Below are 16,561 nucleotides of genomic sequence, written 5' to 3'. Positions count from 1 at the left end.
AATTTTTGAAAAATAGTGATTTTTGGAAAAAATCGAAATTTCATGCAAAAACAAATTTGACGTTATTGTTTATGTAAAACAAGCCTTACCCGAAAAACTTCGTCTTTTCCTTTTTTCGTTTGTTGACGTTTTTAGCTTTTTTCCTTATTCAGCCTCCTATGATCAAAATTTGATTTTACGCCACTTTTCCCATACAATCTGCAGATTTTCCGGAATCGGTTCCAGAGTGGCCAAAGTTGCCACTTTTTGGCGTAAGAACCTTCCTTGGACTTATACGAACCCAACGCAACAAAGAGCACCTCGATACGACGCTCCGTATTGAACTGATTCGCGTTTGAACAAATCCGTCGAAATTTTTTACATATATAGATAGAAGATAGAAGAAGAAGATATAGAAGATTGAATTTGCAATTGAAAAGTACTTCACAGATTTCTTGATGAAGAGCTCCGTTTTCAAGACATAGCCACCGAAGATTTGATTTTAGCGAAATATTTGCAGTTTTCCGATTTTTAAAAATAGTGACAATGAGTAACAATTTCTGAAATTATTTTTTTTTGAAAAGTTCAGCAAATTTGCTATAAAATTGTCTAAGACAAATTAAAGATTGGACTTCTGGTTGCTGAGATAGATAGAGCAACTTAAAGAAAAATTGAAGTTTTCTAAAGTTAGACTTGTCTCAACCCAAACAACCCACCATTTTCTAATGTCGATATCTCAGCAACTTATGGTCCGATTTTCAATGTTAAAACATGAAACATTCGTGAAATTTTCCGATCTTTTCGAAAACAATACAAGAGTTTTTTTTTGGAAAGGTCCTATAAACACAATTTTCAATTTTTGCTTTTTGGGTGTTTTTAGAACCGCCTTGAGTCAGGGGTATTCAAAAACACCCAAAAAGCAAAAAGTAAAAATTTTGTTTATAGGACCATTAAAAAAAAAAAAACTCGGGAATACTTTTAAATTTTTTGAGTCAAGACTTACATTTCAAAAGGGCCAAACATTCAATATTACGCCCTTTGAAATGTTACTGGTTACTAGTTGCATCGGACCTGACAAAATTTTATTCAATCCATTCAATCGCTTAGATATCTTGTTTATAATGAAAGAATGTACCCAAAGATCAAGTTATTGACAATTTTGGAAACAAATCAAACAAGCTGAAATTTAGTCTTAATCATTTTATTTGCGTGTTTGTGTTTTTCTATGTACAAGTACTTCTACGTGCATTTACAGAAAGTATTTAAATTATAACAGGTTAATTTTATTGCTTCTTTCATACCCTTCGTTTCTCACCATTAATCACAGTTATACTTATACTTACGTTGCTGAATACGTTCTTCACATTTAACTTTATAATACCTCAACTCTCACATTCTTCGCATCACTCACTTGCTTGCTATAGCTTTGTGCAAGTACTTAACTCTACTTTCAACTTTCAACCTTAAACCTACAGCACTCTTAGCCACATTTTTAATACTTTTCCGTGTTGGTGAATCCCTGGTTGTGCTGCCCGTACACCATCGAGATGCCGTCCTTGCCCGGCTGCAGGTTGAGCGTCGAGTTGGTGGGCAGAATCGGCTTCGGGTTGAAGTACCGCACGTACAGGAACGTCCGCAGCTTGTACAGGAAGAACATCAGCACGTGGGTCATCACCGCCAGGACGATCGTGCCGACGACGGTGACCATGGACTTGCCGGGCGATCGCCAGTCCAGCACGTTGTAGATGAAGGGGCGGCCTTTTCTGGAAAATTGAGGAAGAAAAAAGCATGATGTTAATAGTTTGAAGACAAAAAAGCAGGTAATTTTTTTTATCACAAAAAGGGAATGTCAACTTCCTTTGACTTCGTCAAAAATCAAGCAGTTTCCTTAAGTATATGTTTCTAGGTTGATACAGCAGATCGTGCGATGATTAAGCGGATGTCTACTAAGGTTTAATGAAAGCTTGTTGGGAGAAAAATAAATCCACACTGCCGTGACTTATGCAACGTCCTTTCGATGGAGTTTATCACTCTGCCTAAGTAATTGATACAGTAAGACACACACACAGTTGGAACTGGTTTAGTGGAGTTGATTATCACGCGATTATGAATTTTCTAGAAGCTAATGATAGAGAAAAGTCTAAGAGAGGCGCCAAGATTATGCGCGAATGCGATTGTGCTGTGGACTGGGTTTTTACGGAAGTGTTTACATTTGGTTAAGTTCTGTTTACTATATTTGAAAAATTAAATAAGGTAATCACACATATTGTACAAACAGTTCCAGTTTTTGCGGTGATGTACATCGAAGTTTTATAAAAAAATATTTTTAGACGAGCATTTTAGATTGTTTTCATTTCCATTAAAATTTTGAAGTTCTAAACAACTTGTAGAAGGGATTTTGTCAAAATATTGATGGCGACGCAAAATTTATATCTTTTAACGAAAAATCATGGTAATGATGGAAGTCTTCACGTTAAACGGTTTAACCGAGTGATAGAAAAAACTATCATTTGACGATTCTTGAATTGAAGCTGAAAATAATAATAAAAAGTTGCTTTTAGACGGGCTTTCGAGAGTTGATATCTTTGAAGAAATGGCAACAACAATTATCATTGGCCGATCAAACAAACAATTTGTCAAGAGATCGACCATTAACACCGTCTTGCAATACCTTTTGAGGAATTTGCACAAAAACGCTTCTGTACCATCATACACCGGTACAGCACACCTCCGCATTAAGCCCCATTATCGCAAATGTCCCATTATTCATTAGTCTTTCACGCCTTGAGGCATCGCTCGTTCGTTATTAGTCGCAGGCTTCATTAGATTAAGGAGGCGGCCTCTTTCTACACTTCACGTGCCCATATCTTCGCAGCGAGGATCTCTGACAAATTTCTCATTACCGTTAGTTACATAATTCAGCACGACCGACTGTGTACGAGTCAAGTCGTCGTTGTCAGAGGTGTACAGAAAAGTCTAGAGGCCTGGGCCAGGATTAAGTAGCACACACCCAACATCTACAACACCGATCAGCCCTATTGAGCACAAGCCGTACAGCGGTGTTGTAGTGTAGCGTAGTTGATTGCCCTGGGTCTTATTGGTGTGATTAGTTTTAATTTTTACACTGGAAAACCTACAGCTAATGTTAGAGAAATTAGTCGTTTAACGAGAACGGTAGGTTGTTGAACGCATTCTGCTTCCAAGCGTCATTAATCAGCTGGATATCGGTTGAACGAACGCACTTTTAGGGTAAATTGACACTGGTTCGACATCCGTCCTCGTTAGAAAAAAAGGGTTGACTTACTTGTCGGTGCCGCCGCACAGGAAGTACACCACTGAGAACAAGCAGAACAGCAGCCCGAAGCAGATCGGCTGAATCACGTGCCAGATGCGGACCGGATAGGCCACGATCACCAGGTCCAGCAGCATGAACACACAGTTGGTGGCGTGGATCAGGATGTTGTTCGCGTCGACGACCATTTCGGCTGAAAGGGGGAGGAAAAGATTAGGAATTACTGAATTTCAGTTTATTTTCAAAATATACCCCCATCATTGATCAATTGGAAATTACAATTTATTGATCAGAAATTACTATTGTTTCAATAATATTTGATTTTCGTTGAAATCGGTTTTCATTGCTGTAGAAAGTGAAAAGAGCGTTATATTTGATTACATGTCAACAAATGGATTGTTCCAAAAATAAGTTTAGAAATCTTTGTCAATCCATGTAAGGAAGCCGAAGATTTTTTTTTTCATAAAAAGGAAATCAAATATCCTCTAAATGCACAAAAATCTTCACAATTTCTTGGCAAATTGAAATGCAACTTATAACATTGAGACCATTTGACCAACAAATATTCTTCGAGCTGCAATTTATAGAAAAAATGCCAAGGAATTCGCTAATAACTAAACAAAATATGTGTTTGGTCTTAATTTTTTCAATAACATCGAAATAGTCGTGTAAGGTTTACCGCGAACGGTTTGTTTACGGAAAATAAATGTGTATTTTTAAACGGCCAAGCACAAATTAAACAATTTTTATTTTTTGTTTATTTTGGGAGACCGTAAACTGGGGTGACTTTGCAAGCTAGGGGTGACTTTGACAAGTTTTTTTTTCAAGTGCGCCAACAGCTCAACATTTTGAGTGCTTTAAGTGTGAAAGCGTCAAAAGCTAAATTATAAGAGATGATCGTATAGTTAATTTAGCAAAAAATGATTCAAATTTCTATCAATGTAATCCCAGTTTGCGGTACTTCTTACTAAAAAAAAAACAAAACCCCGAAATGGTTCTTTAGATCTTTTGATCTAGAAATATTGTGTCGTTAAAATTAAAAGTCATTCTTCGAGTGATATTTTGTAGAAAATTGGCCTAGGAATTCATTATAATGTGTTTAAAAATGCAAATTTAACCCACAACAGCCGCCCAGTTTTTATTAACTCATGTAAAACTTTAAAAATAAATTTTGGCTAATTTCCAAATCTTGTTTTTCTAAATTTTATCAGCAAGGTATTAGTGAAAATTTTACATCAGAATCACTCGAAACCTTTAAATTCGAGAAAGGGGTCATTATCCGCTAACTCACACAGTACACAGCACAGCAAAACTTTTTTTTTTGTAAAATCGCGATAACTCGTGATGGTTACAAGCAAACCCCTTTTGTTTATAAATCAAAATTTATGTTATTGTCTGCTATACAACTTTGTAGAACATTGTTACACTCTAAAAAATAACCCTGCAAAATAAGAAAAAACATCAAATGAATCAAAATCAAAATGAAAAATTTGGTTATAAATGAAAAAAATACCTTTCTGAGTTAATGTTAATTCAAAAAGTACATTACATTTCGGGAGCGGCCGTGGCTGACTGGTTACGGTGTTCGCTTTGTAAGCGAATGGTTCTGGGTTCGATTCCCATCTGCTCCCAACGAGAAAGTTAAGAACACATAAAATTTGAAATGATGAATATGAACGAAAAATCAAAGTCGCTCGAGGCGGGGTTCGATCCTCCGTCCTTTGGATTGGTAAGCAAAAATGCTATCCACTAGGCCATGACGACTTGGTGAGCGTGGACTGGAATTAAGAATACTGTTACAGAGAGCAAGTTGTGGCGCTATAACCATGGCGAATAGTGTCCAGGGCATTCGTGGAAATACAATGTCTCATCCCAGAGGGTCCCGGAGTACCAAACCTTCTTAGCATGGTGCTCCCAACGAATAAAACCAAAAAAAATCTCGGAGCGTATGGTGGTGTGTCCCCACGCTTCTTCCTCCCCTGTCGATTCAGAATTGTGTTGTTGTTCGAACACTAAGTGCTCAAACTCAACTCAATTACGAGTCATCTCTGCGATACGGCTTTACGCAGTAGGCCTGGCCGCTTTAACGCTTGTGATGTTTCAATGCAATCTAATGCAATGGCGCACTACAAATGTTAATAAATGACAAGAAGAGTGCTAGGCGTCATCTAACCTAAGGCACTCTCCAGGATCCCTTCGAAAGATTGGCTGCGCTAGGGTCTGATTAGATTAGATTAGATTAGATTCAAAAAGTACATTACATTTCCCTTAAAATGAGATGTTCCAAAAAAAAATACAGTTGAGTAACGGAAAATGATAGAGTTTTCAAATCTTTTTTTTTTGTTTTTTCGATGACAAATACGTTATTTTAGAATTTCGATACGCCATCAAATCGGGCGTCCATATTTACATAAAAGTTCATTTGACACCAAATTTCCATCTCATCACTATTTCAGGCTGCAAATATTGAAAAACATGTATTTTTTCGCTTGTTTAAACATTGAAGGGGTCGTACTGTCCCTCTGTCACGAGATATTAAAAAACGAACCTCAGATTCGTGATTAGAGACAAAAGTTACCTATTAGGACAAAGTTTCACGCCAATCTAAGAGGGGTCGGGGCAACTTTTCCCGATTTCGTGCGAAAACAAACAACAGAAAACATTTTACGATGCAAAACTATCATTGCAATAGAAAACACATTTGAGCAAATCTCTACGAAATCGGTTCTTTTTTCTTCAATTTTAATTTTTGTATTTTTTAATCCGACTGAAACTTTTTTGGTGCTTTCGGTATGCCCAAAGAAGCAATTTTGCATCATTAGTTTGTCCATATAATTTTCCATACAAATTTGGCAGCTGTCCATACAAAAATGATGTATGAATATTCAAAAATCTGTATCTTTTGAAGGAATTTTTTGATCGATTTGGTGTCTTGTGCAAAGTTGTAGGTATGGATACGGACTACACCGGAAAAAAATGATACACGGTAAAAAAAAATTGGTGAATTTTTTATTTAACTTTTTAACACTAAAACTTGATTTGCAAAAAAACACTATTTTTAATTTTTTGATATGTTTTAGAGGACATCAAATGCCAACTTTTCAGAAATTTCCAGGTTGTGCAAAAAATCATTGAGCGAGTTAAGAATTTTTGAATGAACACTGATTTTTTCAAAAAATCGAAATTTTGGTCGCAAAAATTTTTCAATTTCATTTTTCGAAGAAAAATCAAATTTGCAATCAAAAAGTACTATAGTGAAATTTTGATAAAGTGCACCGCTTTCCATATTTAGGTGACTTTTTTCAAAATAGTCGCAGTTTTTCATTTTTTAAAATCAGTGCACATGTTTGCCCACTTTTAAAAAAAAATATTTTTGAAAAACTGAGAAAATTTTCTATATTTTTCTTCTTCCGTTTTTGTTCTTACGACATTTAGTTGCTGAGATATTGCAATGCAAGTGTTTAAAACAGGAAAATTGATGTTTTCTAAGTCTCACCCAAATAACCCACCATTTTCTAATGTTGATATCTCAGCAACTAATGGTCCGATTAACAATGTTAAATTATGAATCAGTCGTGAGATTTTCCGATCCTTTGGAAAAAAATATTTTCAAAATTTTTATACCAAGATTTAATGTTTAATGTTTAGCCCTTTTAAAATGCACTAATTTAAAAAAAAAATAAAAACTGTGACTATTTTCAAAAACGTAACCTAAAAATGGCTTTAACTTGAAAACGGTGCACTTTATCAAAATTTCACTAAAGGACTTTTTGATTGCAAATTTGATTTTACATCAAAAAATGAAGTTGATAAATTTTTGCGACCAATATTTCGATTTTTTTAAACAATCTGTATTTATTAAAAAAAATCATAACTCGATCAATGATTTTTTGCACAACCTGGAAATTTCATGAAAAGTTGGCATTTAAGGTCCCCCAAAACATTTCAAATAATAAAAATAAATTAAAAATAGTTTTTTTTGCAAATCAAGTTTTAGTGACAAAATGTTAAATACAAAATCAAATTTTTTTTTATCGTGTATATTTTTTTTTCAGTGTAGTCCTTATTAATACCTACTACTTTGCCGAAGACACCAAATCGATCAAAAAATTTCTTCAAAAGATACCGATTTTTGAATTTTCATGCATCATTTTTGTATGGGCGGCTGCCAAAATTGTCTTGTATTCTAAATATTGTATGCTGTTTATTTTTGCATTTTTATTCAATTTGGACATGTTTTATTGCAAATTTGGAATTATTGACTACAGATCTGAAAAGGTGTTCAACCAAAAAAATAAATTTTTCATGAACTCATTGATGGCTGGAAATTGACAGATTTTTTGATAAACATTGTACAATTAATGTCTTGTTATTCCAGCAAATAACCAGTTCTAATTTATCTTCGTTTATCCATGAAACATAAAGTTTTACATATTTATTTTCTTTTGAAACATAATATAAATGTATATATTTTCTTCTAACTCAGGCCTGCCCAACCTTTTCGGCTCAATTTTCACATTTTTGATCGTCAAAATTACAATTGTTATTTTTTTCATGGTTTCTTTGATGGAATCGGTTCTCAGATGACCAGTGAACATAACTTTGATAAAAGTTTGAAAAAATATTGTTCGGCCAGGGGCCGACTTTGAATTCCCTACGTTGTGTTTTACTTGTCCAGGCGCGTAGAATCTTCCAAATTGATTGAAATAAAACAACTAGTTTGTGGTGACTGCCGAGCCAACCGTCTCGGACGGTGGTCAGCGCGCGAAGAGGCAGAATAAAGGTTTATTGTTCTCGATACGGGTACAGAAGTAAACATTCAGGGGACGGACACAAATACCGTCTTGCACGAACAAATATGTTTGCAGGTTGTTTATATGTAAGTTTTAAGTGAAAAATTGGTCCGGCCCGCGGGCCGGATTGATTTTTGACGTAAAATGTAGATAAAAAGAACTTGTATAAATATTTTTTCAAACTTTTGGAAAAGTTATGTTCACTGGTCATCTGAGAACCGATTCCATCAAAGAAACCATGAAAAAATGAACAATTGTAATTTTGACGATCAAAAATGTGAAAATAGAGCCGAAAAGCTTGGGCAGGCCTGTCTAACTCGTCAACATATCGATGACTGTGTGATTTTATGTCTATGAATGAAAGGTTAAAAAAGAAATTGCAAATCGAATCGATTTAATCAACTTTTGAAAAAGAGCTTTGTCTCATGCAGAGTCTATGTTCACGACAATATTTGAAGTGTCAGTGTCGAGTTTAAAATAGAATAAAGAAAATGTAAATTTATTTCACACCCATTCAGCAAATAACCTCCGTAGACAGCAACCAAAAAAATATTATGATTAAACATTAAACTTTGCTTTTTCATCGTTATAACTCCAAAATTCGAAGTACCTACCGTTGTGCAGAATCGCCCAGTAGATGATCGTGATGCAAATCGACAGAATCAGCGTGATGTTGTGCATCATCCAGTACACCTTGAAGGCACGTGGCATTTCCTCGCAGTTGCATATTTTATCTGAAACAACAACAAAAACAATACATTTAGAAGCAGTTTACTTTAAACGACCTTTTTGAGGTTAATTAATCGTGTGACATTTTCCCACGCCCTGTATAGTACAGCGTTAGTCGCCTCTCGTTTCGTCCAAGTCTTTTTTCGCGTGCAACAAATAGCTATAGTTTTCGTCGCAAAAAAGGTGCAAAGTTTAGCAGTTTTCAAGGTGCAAATGTGCGATAATTGACATTCAGGTGCAGCAGGTGGCGAAGAACAATGACCGAGCGGGGATACGAATGAGTTCCGCCCGACAAACTCGAAGGACATCTCCGGATCTTCCCACGTGATAAGACAAGATTGTAAGCTAATAAAGCGAGCCCATCAAAGAGCCTCTTTCATTGCGTTTGGACCGAGTCGAGCTCTGTTGAGTGGTTCGTCCGGGGTCATCCCAAGTACTTCCCTACCCTTGGGGGTTTGTGGTCACTTCTTTGTTGGTGGAGCTTTCTTGGGTGATAAATTGATACACGCTGCGGTTTGAGAGCAGAGTAAATCAAACATGTACCCTTTGCAAGACCCTCTTTAGGAGGTAAGATAACCATCATCCGGTCCAAGGTTTCGGATCGATTCAAGTGGCCAGGCCATCTCAGGTTATGTAAATATGTCGCGACGACGGTATTGTGCACTGTGGCCTTTGGCCTCAGCATGTAACCCGTGGTGTGATTTGTTTTTGCTCAATTCCGCACCGTTGTTAGCGGATAACGACCACTTTGCGCGTATAAAAGCGAGATTTATGGGCGCAATCAATCCGTTGAGTTCGCTGAAAGTGATAACCCAATTTCGCAGCGTCGTAGGTTCTCACGCGGGTTTCCTTTCCAAAAAACAAAACAACGCAAAAATAGTTGTGCTAAACCTTGACAAGTCATTGCTACGAAACATTTTTTGCCAGAGGCCAACTTCTATTCGGAATAATTCAAATCAGACTCTCCGAAACGAAAATTTTGTCACAAAAGGTGAATCTCCAAGTTTTGCAAAATCCCAAAGCACGCGTGCCTGGGCGAGTTGACCTAGTTCGGACTATATTTTTGTGGCGAAAAGAGACAGATTGTCGGCCAAAAATTTATGCTAAAACCGTTACGTGAGCCCCAGGCGGGGTTCAAATGGGCGACCCGAATGATCTTTTTCCTCTCCCGGCGAGAGGTGACTATAGTTCGATGAGCATCGACGACTAGTGTTTTGCGAAATTTTGCGAAGATATTTATTGCTTTGAAATGTTAAATTTAGTTGTCATCCTTGTTGTTGGTGTGGGGTTGGGTGCTTTTTAAGACAGATCTCTCATAAAGTTATAAAAATAAATTCTCGTTCCAATGTCCAAAAAAGCTCACGTAATTTTGTTGTCCATGTTTACAACAAAATTACGTGAGCTTTTTTGGACATTGGAACGAGAATTAGATGATAAAAAATAGTTCTATGCGTGTTTACATTGTATAAAACACAGGCAAATTTAATTAATTGCTTATTTAACATCTAATTCTCTAAATTTTACGGACAGTTCCCATTGGAAACATGCATGAACGGGTTTTGGAAGTACGTGGACTCGATTATTCGAAGCCTCGATTATCTGAAGGTTTAAATGGGACTTCGGATAATCGAATCACGAACAAAGAAATCTTTTTCGTATTTTTATATTTTACCAATGCCTTCGGATAATCGAGTCTGGGCTGTATAAGAAGTTGATTCTTTTAATTAAAAATTACAAAAATAAAACCTGATTATTTTCTACGAAATGCTAGACATATAAATTTTCACATAATCACACTTGATCGAGCCACGTAGCCCAGTGGTAACGCTTCCGCCTCGTAAGCGGTAGATCGGGGTTCAAATCCCGGCTCGGACCAACACAACTGGTGATCTTTTCCCTTCTGGATTCGATTGCTTAGTAAAGGGAAGGTAGTGTATCGCCACAAATTTATCATGACACCTTAGAAAGACAACCTATTGAATGTAAACATTTACCTTAATATGTTAACATTAAGTTGATTAAGAAACTGTCACTGAATCCGCTTTTTAAATGTCGGCCTCGATACTCTTCACGGGTGTTCCCCTCAGGAACAGGAGAGATTTGCTTTTTTTTACACTACTCATTAATTTATTATTGTCCCTTGACAATTTTATAATTTTTTAGTTATTCCGAACCCAATGCTTCTTTCATCATAATTTTCATCATATTCAAGAGATTGGAAAATTCCACGATGCATACATTTTTTGACATTGGGAATCCAATCTATATATATAAAAAATTTCGACGGTTTTGTTCGAACGCGCATCAGTTGATAACGGAAAGTCGGATCGGAGCGCCCTTTGCTGCGTTGGGCTCGTATAAGCCCAACGAAGGTTCTTACGCTAAAGAGTGACAACTTTGGCCACTCTGGAACCGATTCCGGAAGATCTGCAGATTGTATGGGAAAAGTTGCGTGAAATCAAATTTTGATCACAGGAGGCTGAATAAGCAAACAAGCTAAACATGTCAAAAAGCGAAAAAAATACAAGACGAAGTTTGTCGGGTAAGGCTTGTCGTTACATAAAAATGCAACTCAATTTTAATTGAAATTGAGACTATTGAGAAGCAATTGTGCTTTCTTGCACCTGCCAAAAGATAAAGAATACTATAACCTGGTCTAACACGCAATTTTCGTATTTTAGACCAGATTTGAAAACGCCGTATCTTTTGACAGGAGCAAGTTAGAACATTTTTTTATTCGGGAAAGTTTAAGAGCATATCGACGTCGTCGTGCTATCTTGTTGCACCCGCCATTTAGACGTTCTGAGAAAAACATGTTTAATGTTTGACCTTGAATAAACAAAAACTAGACCACGCAATGTAAACAATAACAAACACATTTTGTTTGTCTGACCATTCTGTGCATTGTCTCGAAGTTTGGTTGAAGTTGGTTGCTGGAGTCTCGAGTTATAATTACAAATGTTTACGGTAGTCTACGTGCGTCAAACGCGTTCTGACCTGAAATCGAATTTTGGGGATCTGTGAAGGTCAAAAGGTGAGGCATTGTTTGCTGCAAAAAATGGCGTTTTAACTCAATTTGGCCCAAAATGCACGTGCGACAAGTTAGCACGACAGCAACGATATGCTCAATTTCAATCCTATAATGTTGGATTTCTAAATTAGATTTAAAAAATATATAAAAATCTCAAGGTCGTCAATTCGAATCCCGGGGTGGATGGAAGCTTAGGTGTAAAAAGAGGTTTGCCAATTGCCTCAACAATAAAGCCTTCGGACACCTAGTTTCGAGTAGGAATCTCGCAATCGAGAACGCCAAGGCAATGTTGTAGAGCGAATAATTTTTATTATTTTTTATTTTATTATAAAAATCTCAATGCAAAAAATAGTTTCCCCATACTAAATTCAACCACTTTGTGCCAATCGGTTGCTAAGAAAGTCGCTAGAAAGTTGTTCTGGACACTAAAAAACCAAACAAAATAAGTGGCTGATTTTGATTCCACCCTATTGGTTCATTTTAAAATGTCAAAATATTTTTTTTCGACTTCGACGCCAAATTTATTATGCCCAACATGTGCCATTAGGGTGTAATAACAAAATTGATTTTCCCGCACAGCAATTTACAGTTCCTTTTGGGGTCCTAAACAACTCCCCAAAGTTTGAGAAAGATTGTTGAAGTCCTCACTTTGCGCAAAGTGATTAAATTTTCCATATAAATTTGTATGGGAAAACCATTTTTTCGAATTTTGATATTTAAAAAATCCACGTTTTACGCGATATCAAAACCGGATTCATATTCGGATGCTCTGGAAGGTGCTCTACAACTTTCCCGAAGAGAATTTGGTGCTAATATGCTCCTGAAAGAAGATACAGCCTCCTCAAAACTCGTCTAAAACGTGATTTTCGAGCAAAAAACACGTTTTAGACGAGTTTTGAACACGCTGCATCTTTTTATAGGAGCAAGTTAGCACCATACTCTCTTCGGGAAAGTTGTAGAGCACATTCCAGAGCATCCGAATATGAATCCGGTTTTAATATAGCGTGAAACGTGGATTTTTTAAATATCAAAATCCAAAAAAATGGTTTTCCCCATACAAATTTATATGGAAAATTGAATCGCTTTGCGCAAAGTGGGGACTTAACCAATCGTTCTCAAACTTTGAGGAGGTCAAGTCAGTAAGAAATTGTAGAGACAACCGTGAAAAACCTCGATTTTGCTCTAGGCGAGAAGGGGTTATAGCAGGGATACTGGAGGCTTCAGTAATGAAGGTCAAACAGCACTTGGTCTTTCCTCAGTCATAAACAATTATTATTTTTCAACGATGCTTAACAAGTTAATCCACCAGATCATATCTGACAGCCTTTTTACATCGTTGATTCATAAATGGCCATCGGTGTCTTTAGCATCACCACACAGTACCATCTTGCTTCCTCTTCCGCAGTGATCTCAACACAACTGTTGAGCTAAAGTACCGTCCGACGAAGCAGTGCAATGCTTGTAATTATCCAATTTTCCAATTGTCCAGAACCGCTGAGATCCGCAGAAAAAAAGACATCACCCGCTGTCGTGCAACACTTCTTGCGGTAATCGCCGATCCTCGCACCTTGCCATGTTTCTTTCTTTACGAATCGATTGCCGAGCTACTCGACAAGAACCTTGCCCGAAGCTTGAACCGCTTTTTTTTCGTGTGTTCAATTTGAGCGTTCTAGTGTTTGTGGAAGTTACGCTTTTTTTTTGCGATACAATTACATAATGGTTTGTTTCTTGTGCTTCCTTTCCTTTCGCTTCCACCTGTACTCGATATCAAGATGTTGTTTTTTCCGTGTCTTTCGTTCAAAGCTTTACTTCAAACAGCTTCTCATTCATCAGGTGATTGAGTGCTTTTCGGCCTTGAACTTGTTACCGGCTTCGTTTATTGTGCCGCCATCGCCTACTACTACTACTACGACTTCATTGACGTCTGACTGTTTTTTTTAGTTTCCTAGCCACCTTTCTTGTCCCCACAATTTTGTTTTTGTTTTTATCTCTCCGCGCGGAGTCCACGACGGCCTAATGAATATTAATTGCCGGTGCAAACACTGAAAAACCACTGCGAAAAGATGAAAAACAATCCGTTCAACTGTTTCCACTATCAACAACTCAAAAGTCGCGTGATTCAAGTTCAAGCTTGATGCCACCACAACATAAAAAAAAAAAAAACGAAACTATTGGCACTACGCCCCCCGGGGCATGGCCTTCCTCTAACGTGGGATTTCTGCTCCAGCGCCTCTGACGAGACAGGAGAAACCGGGACCGACGTTTTACTTCACCATCCGATAGAAGCTCAGTGGATAATGCGGGAATCGAACCCGCGTCTCATAGCATCATCGGGATCGGCAGCCGAAGCCGCTACCCCTGCGCCACGAGACCCACGACAACATATGCGAATGGATTTAGCCGGTTGTGCCTGTTGTAACGGTCAATGTCACGAGGCTTAGCGTTGAGCTTTGCGGAAGTGGGCAAGTAGTAGTAGGTAGAAACGGTTCTGCCGGGCGGCGATACAAGTTTTATATCAGTCATTAGAACACACGGCGCACCACGAGGTCACGAGGCCAACAACATGTTGGTGCTAATTCTGAATTAGCAGCGACTTTTTATTAGTGCAGGTTGGAGGGTGGTGGCACTGTGAATGAAAATCAAGCGACAAGGTTCATTTCTCGAGTTTTTTTTGAAAAGGTCCTATAAACAAAATTTTCACTTTTTGCTTTTTGGGTGTTTTTGAATACCCCTGACTCAAGGCGGTTCTAAAAACACCCAAAAAGCAAAAAATTAAAATTTTGTTTATAGGACCTTTTCAAAAAAAACTCTAGATTTAGCGATATTACTGTTCATTAGTATATGGAATGAGTTTAAGGAAGTTTGGGGGTGATAAGTGGGTCTAATGAAGATTTTTCAAATCGTGGAGACTTCCTTAAATAATATCAACTGATGATGATTCAGCATTCTTCAACTTTATGCTTAATATGCATGTTTTGTAATATGAACCGGTATCACTTCACTTCCGATCGGGCTCAAAATTGGACTGGGCGTTCCTTGGCCGAAACAATTAGGCCTGTATTTTTTTATTAGCCCTGTGCCGTACTAGACTAGTACAAAAAATTGCCAATTGCGCCGATTTTCGCAAGAATCACATTTTTCAAAAAAAATCATACAGCAATTCCATTTGAAAAGAGCATAAACTGAACGACCTTTTCAAATGTTAGGCTGGAATTTTCGGTCTTCAAACTATTTTTCTTTGAAAGGCCAATTAATCATCTTTCATTGCGTTCAAGACAACTAAAATCGGTTGAAATGGCGTGGAGTTATGATTTTTCTTTAAAATGTCGTTTTTGTGAAAATTGACGAAAATGAAAATTTTTTTGACCACCCTAGCGCGGTTAAGGTCACCCTAATGGCTCAACAAAAAATATGAGTCTGATTATATTGGCTAGGGGACCCCCAGAAAAAAATTGAGCCCGATCGGAGAACTTTTTTTCGGTCAAACGAAATTTTTGACATTTGAAAAGATCGTATGAAAACTTGAAATGTGGGTTTGGAGGTCTCGGACCCAATAAGCTTATTTCTGTTTTTTTCTCGGATTTCTCGGAAAATTTTATATCACAATATAGTGCGTCCATCCCGGGAATTCCCGGAACAAAATTCCCGGGATTTTTCCAATACCGGGAATTCCCGAATCCCGGATTTTTTTATGATTTGTCCCGGGAATTCCCGAAATTGAAAAAAACACAAATTTTGGTCTGCAATTTCAGATTTGGTTGAAGAAATAGATGACAAGTTGAATATTTAGTAATCGATAAGAATTTTAAAGCATGAAAATTTGTATTCGGCATATATTTGGAGTTTTCTTTTAAAGGTCATACAATAAAACTATCATTTTTTTTTGTGTTTTTGAATATCCCTGACTCAATGTGGTTTTAAAAACACTTAAAAAGCAAAAATTTAAAATATTGTTCATACGACTTTTTCGAAAAAAAAAAAAAACTCGAGATATCAACATTTATGTGAGCAATTCTCTACAAAACCGGCCGATTTCGACCATTTTTATTTTTTGTATTTTTTGATTTGGCGCAAACTTTGTGGGGGCCTTTCCTATGACCAAAGAAGCCATTTTGCATCATTAGTTTGTCCATATAAATTTCCATACAAATTTGGCAGCTGTTCATACAAAAATGGTACGTAAATATTCGAAAATCTGTAACTTTTGAAGGAATTTTTTGATCAATTTGGTGTCTTCGGCAAAGTTGTAGGTATTGTTAAGGACTATTTAGAAAAAAATAGGTACACGGAAAAAAAAATTTCCCGATTTTTTTATTAACTTTTTTTTCACAAAAACTCAAATTCCCAAAATACGTATTTTTTGATTTTCGAGATTTTTTGATATGTTTTAGGGGACAAAAATCCGCAACTTTTGAGCTATAGAGAAACATGGTCAAAAAATCTGCCGCCGAGTTATGATTTTTTGAAAAACTGGTGATTTTTGGAAAAAATCGAAATTTCATACATAAATTTTTTTGACCTCATTTTTTAATGCAAAATTGAATTTGCAATCGAAAAGTACTTTACAGATTTTTTGATAAAGGGCTCCGTTTTCAAGATATAGCCACCGAAAGTTTGATTTTAGCGAAATATTTGCAGTTTTTAAATTTTTAAAGATAGTGACCATGAGTGACCATTTCTAAAAATATTTTTTTTGAAAAGTTCAGAAAATTTGCTATAAAATTGTCTAAGAGACAT

The 16,561-nt window shown here is 36.7% G+C and overlaps 2 protein-coding genes across 2 annotated transcripts in view; both read right to left on the bottom strand.

Annotated features, from left to right (window-relative positions):
• Positions 1–16,561, bottom strand: part of LOC120427994 (alpha-ketoglutarate-dependent dioxygenase alkB homolog 4) — a 284,866-nt gene that overhangs the window by 47,353 nt on the left and 220,952 nt on the right. The window lies entirely within an intron of this gene.
• LOC120428594 (protein rolling stone-like) overlaps positions 1,165–16,561 on the bottom strand; it is a 56,124-nt gene continuing 40,727 nt past the window's right edge. The window contains exons 4-6 of the mRNA XM_039593620.2: positions 8,679–8,798; positions 3,284–3,464; positions 1,165–1,742 (exon numbers count right to left, since the gene is read on the bottom strand). Of these exons, the coding sequence (XP_039449554.1) occupies positions 1,472–1,742; positions 3,284–3,464; positions 8,679–8,798 (572 nt within the window). The 3' untranslated portion in view covers positions 1,165–1,471. The remainder of the gene's footprint in view (positions 1,743–3,283; positions 3,465–8,678; positions 8,799–16,561) is intronic.

Source organism: Culex pipiens, chromosome 2, assembly GCF_016801865.2.
Source record: "Culex pipiens pallens isolate TS chromosome 2, TS_CPP_V2, whole genome shotgun sequence".
Taxonomy (NCBI): domain Eukaryota; kingdom Metazoa; phylum Arthropoda; class Insecta; order Diptera; family Culicidae; genus Culex; species Culex pipiens.
The sequence above is the reverse complement of the archived record's forward strand: the minus strand, read 5'-3'. Positions and strand labels throughout refer to the sequence as shown.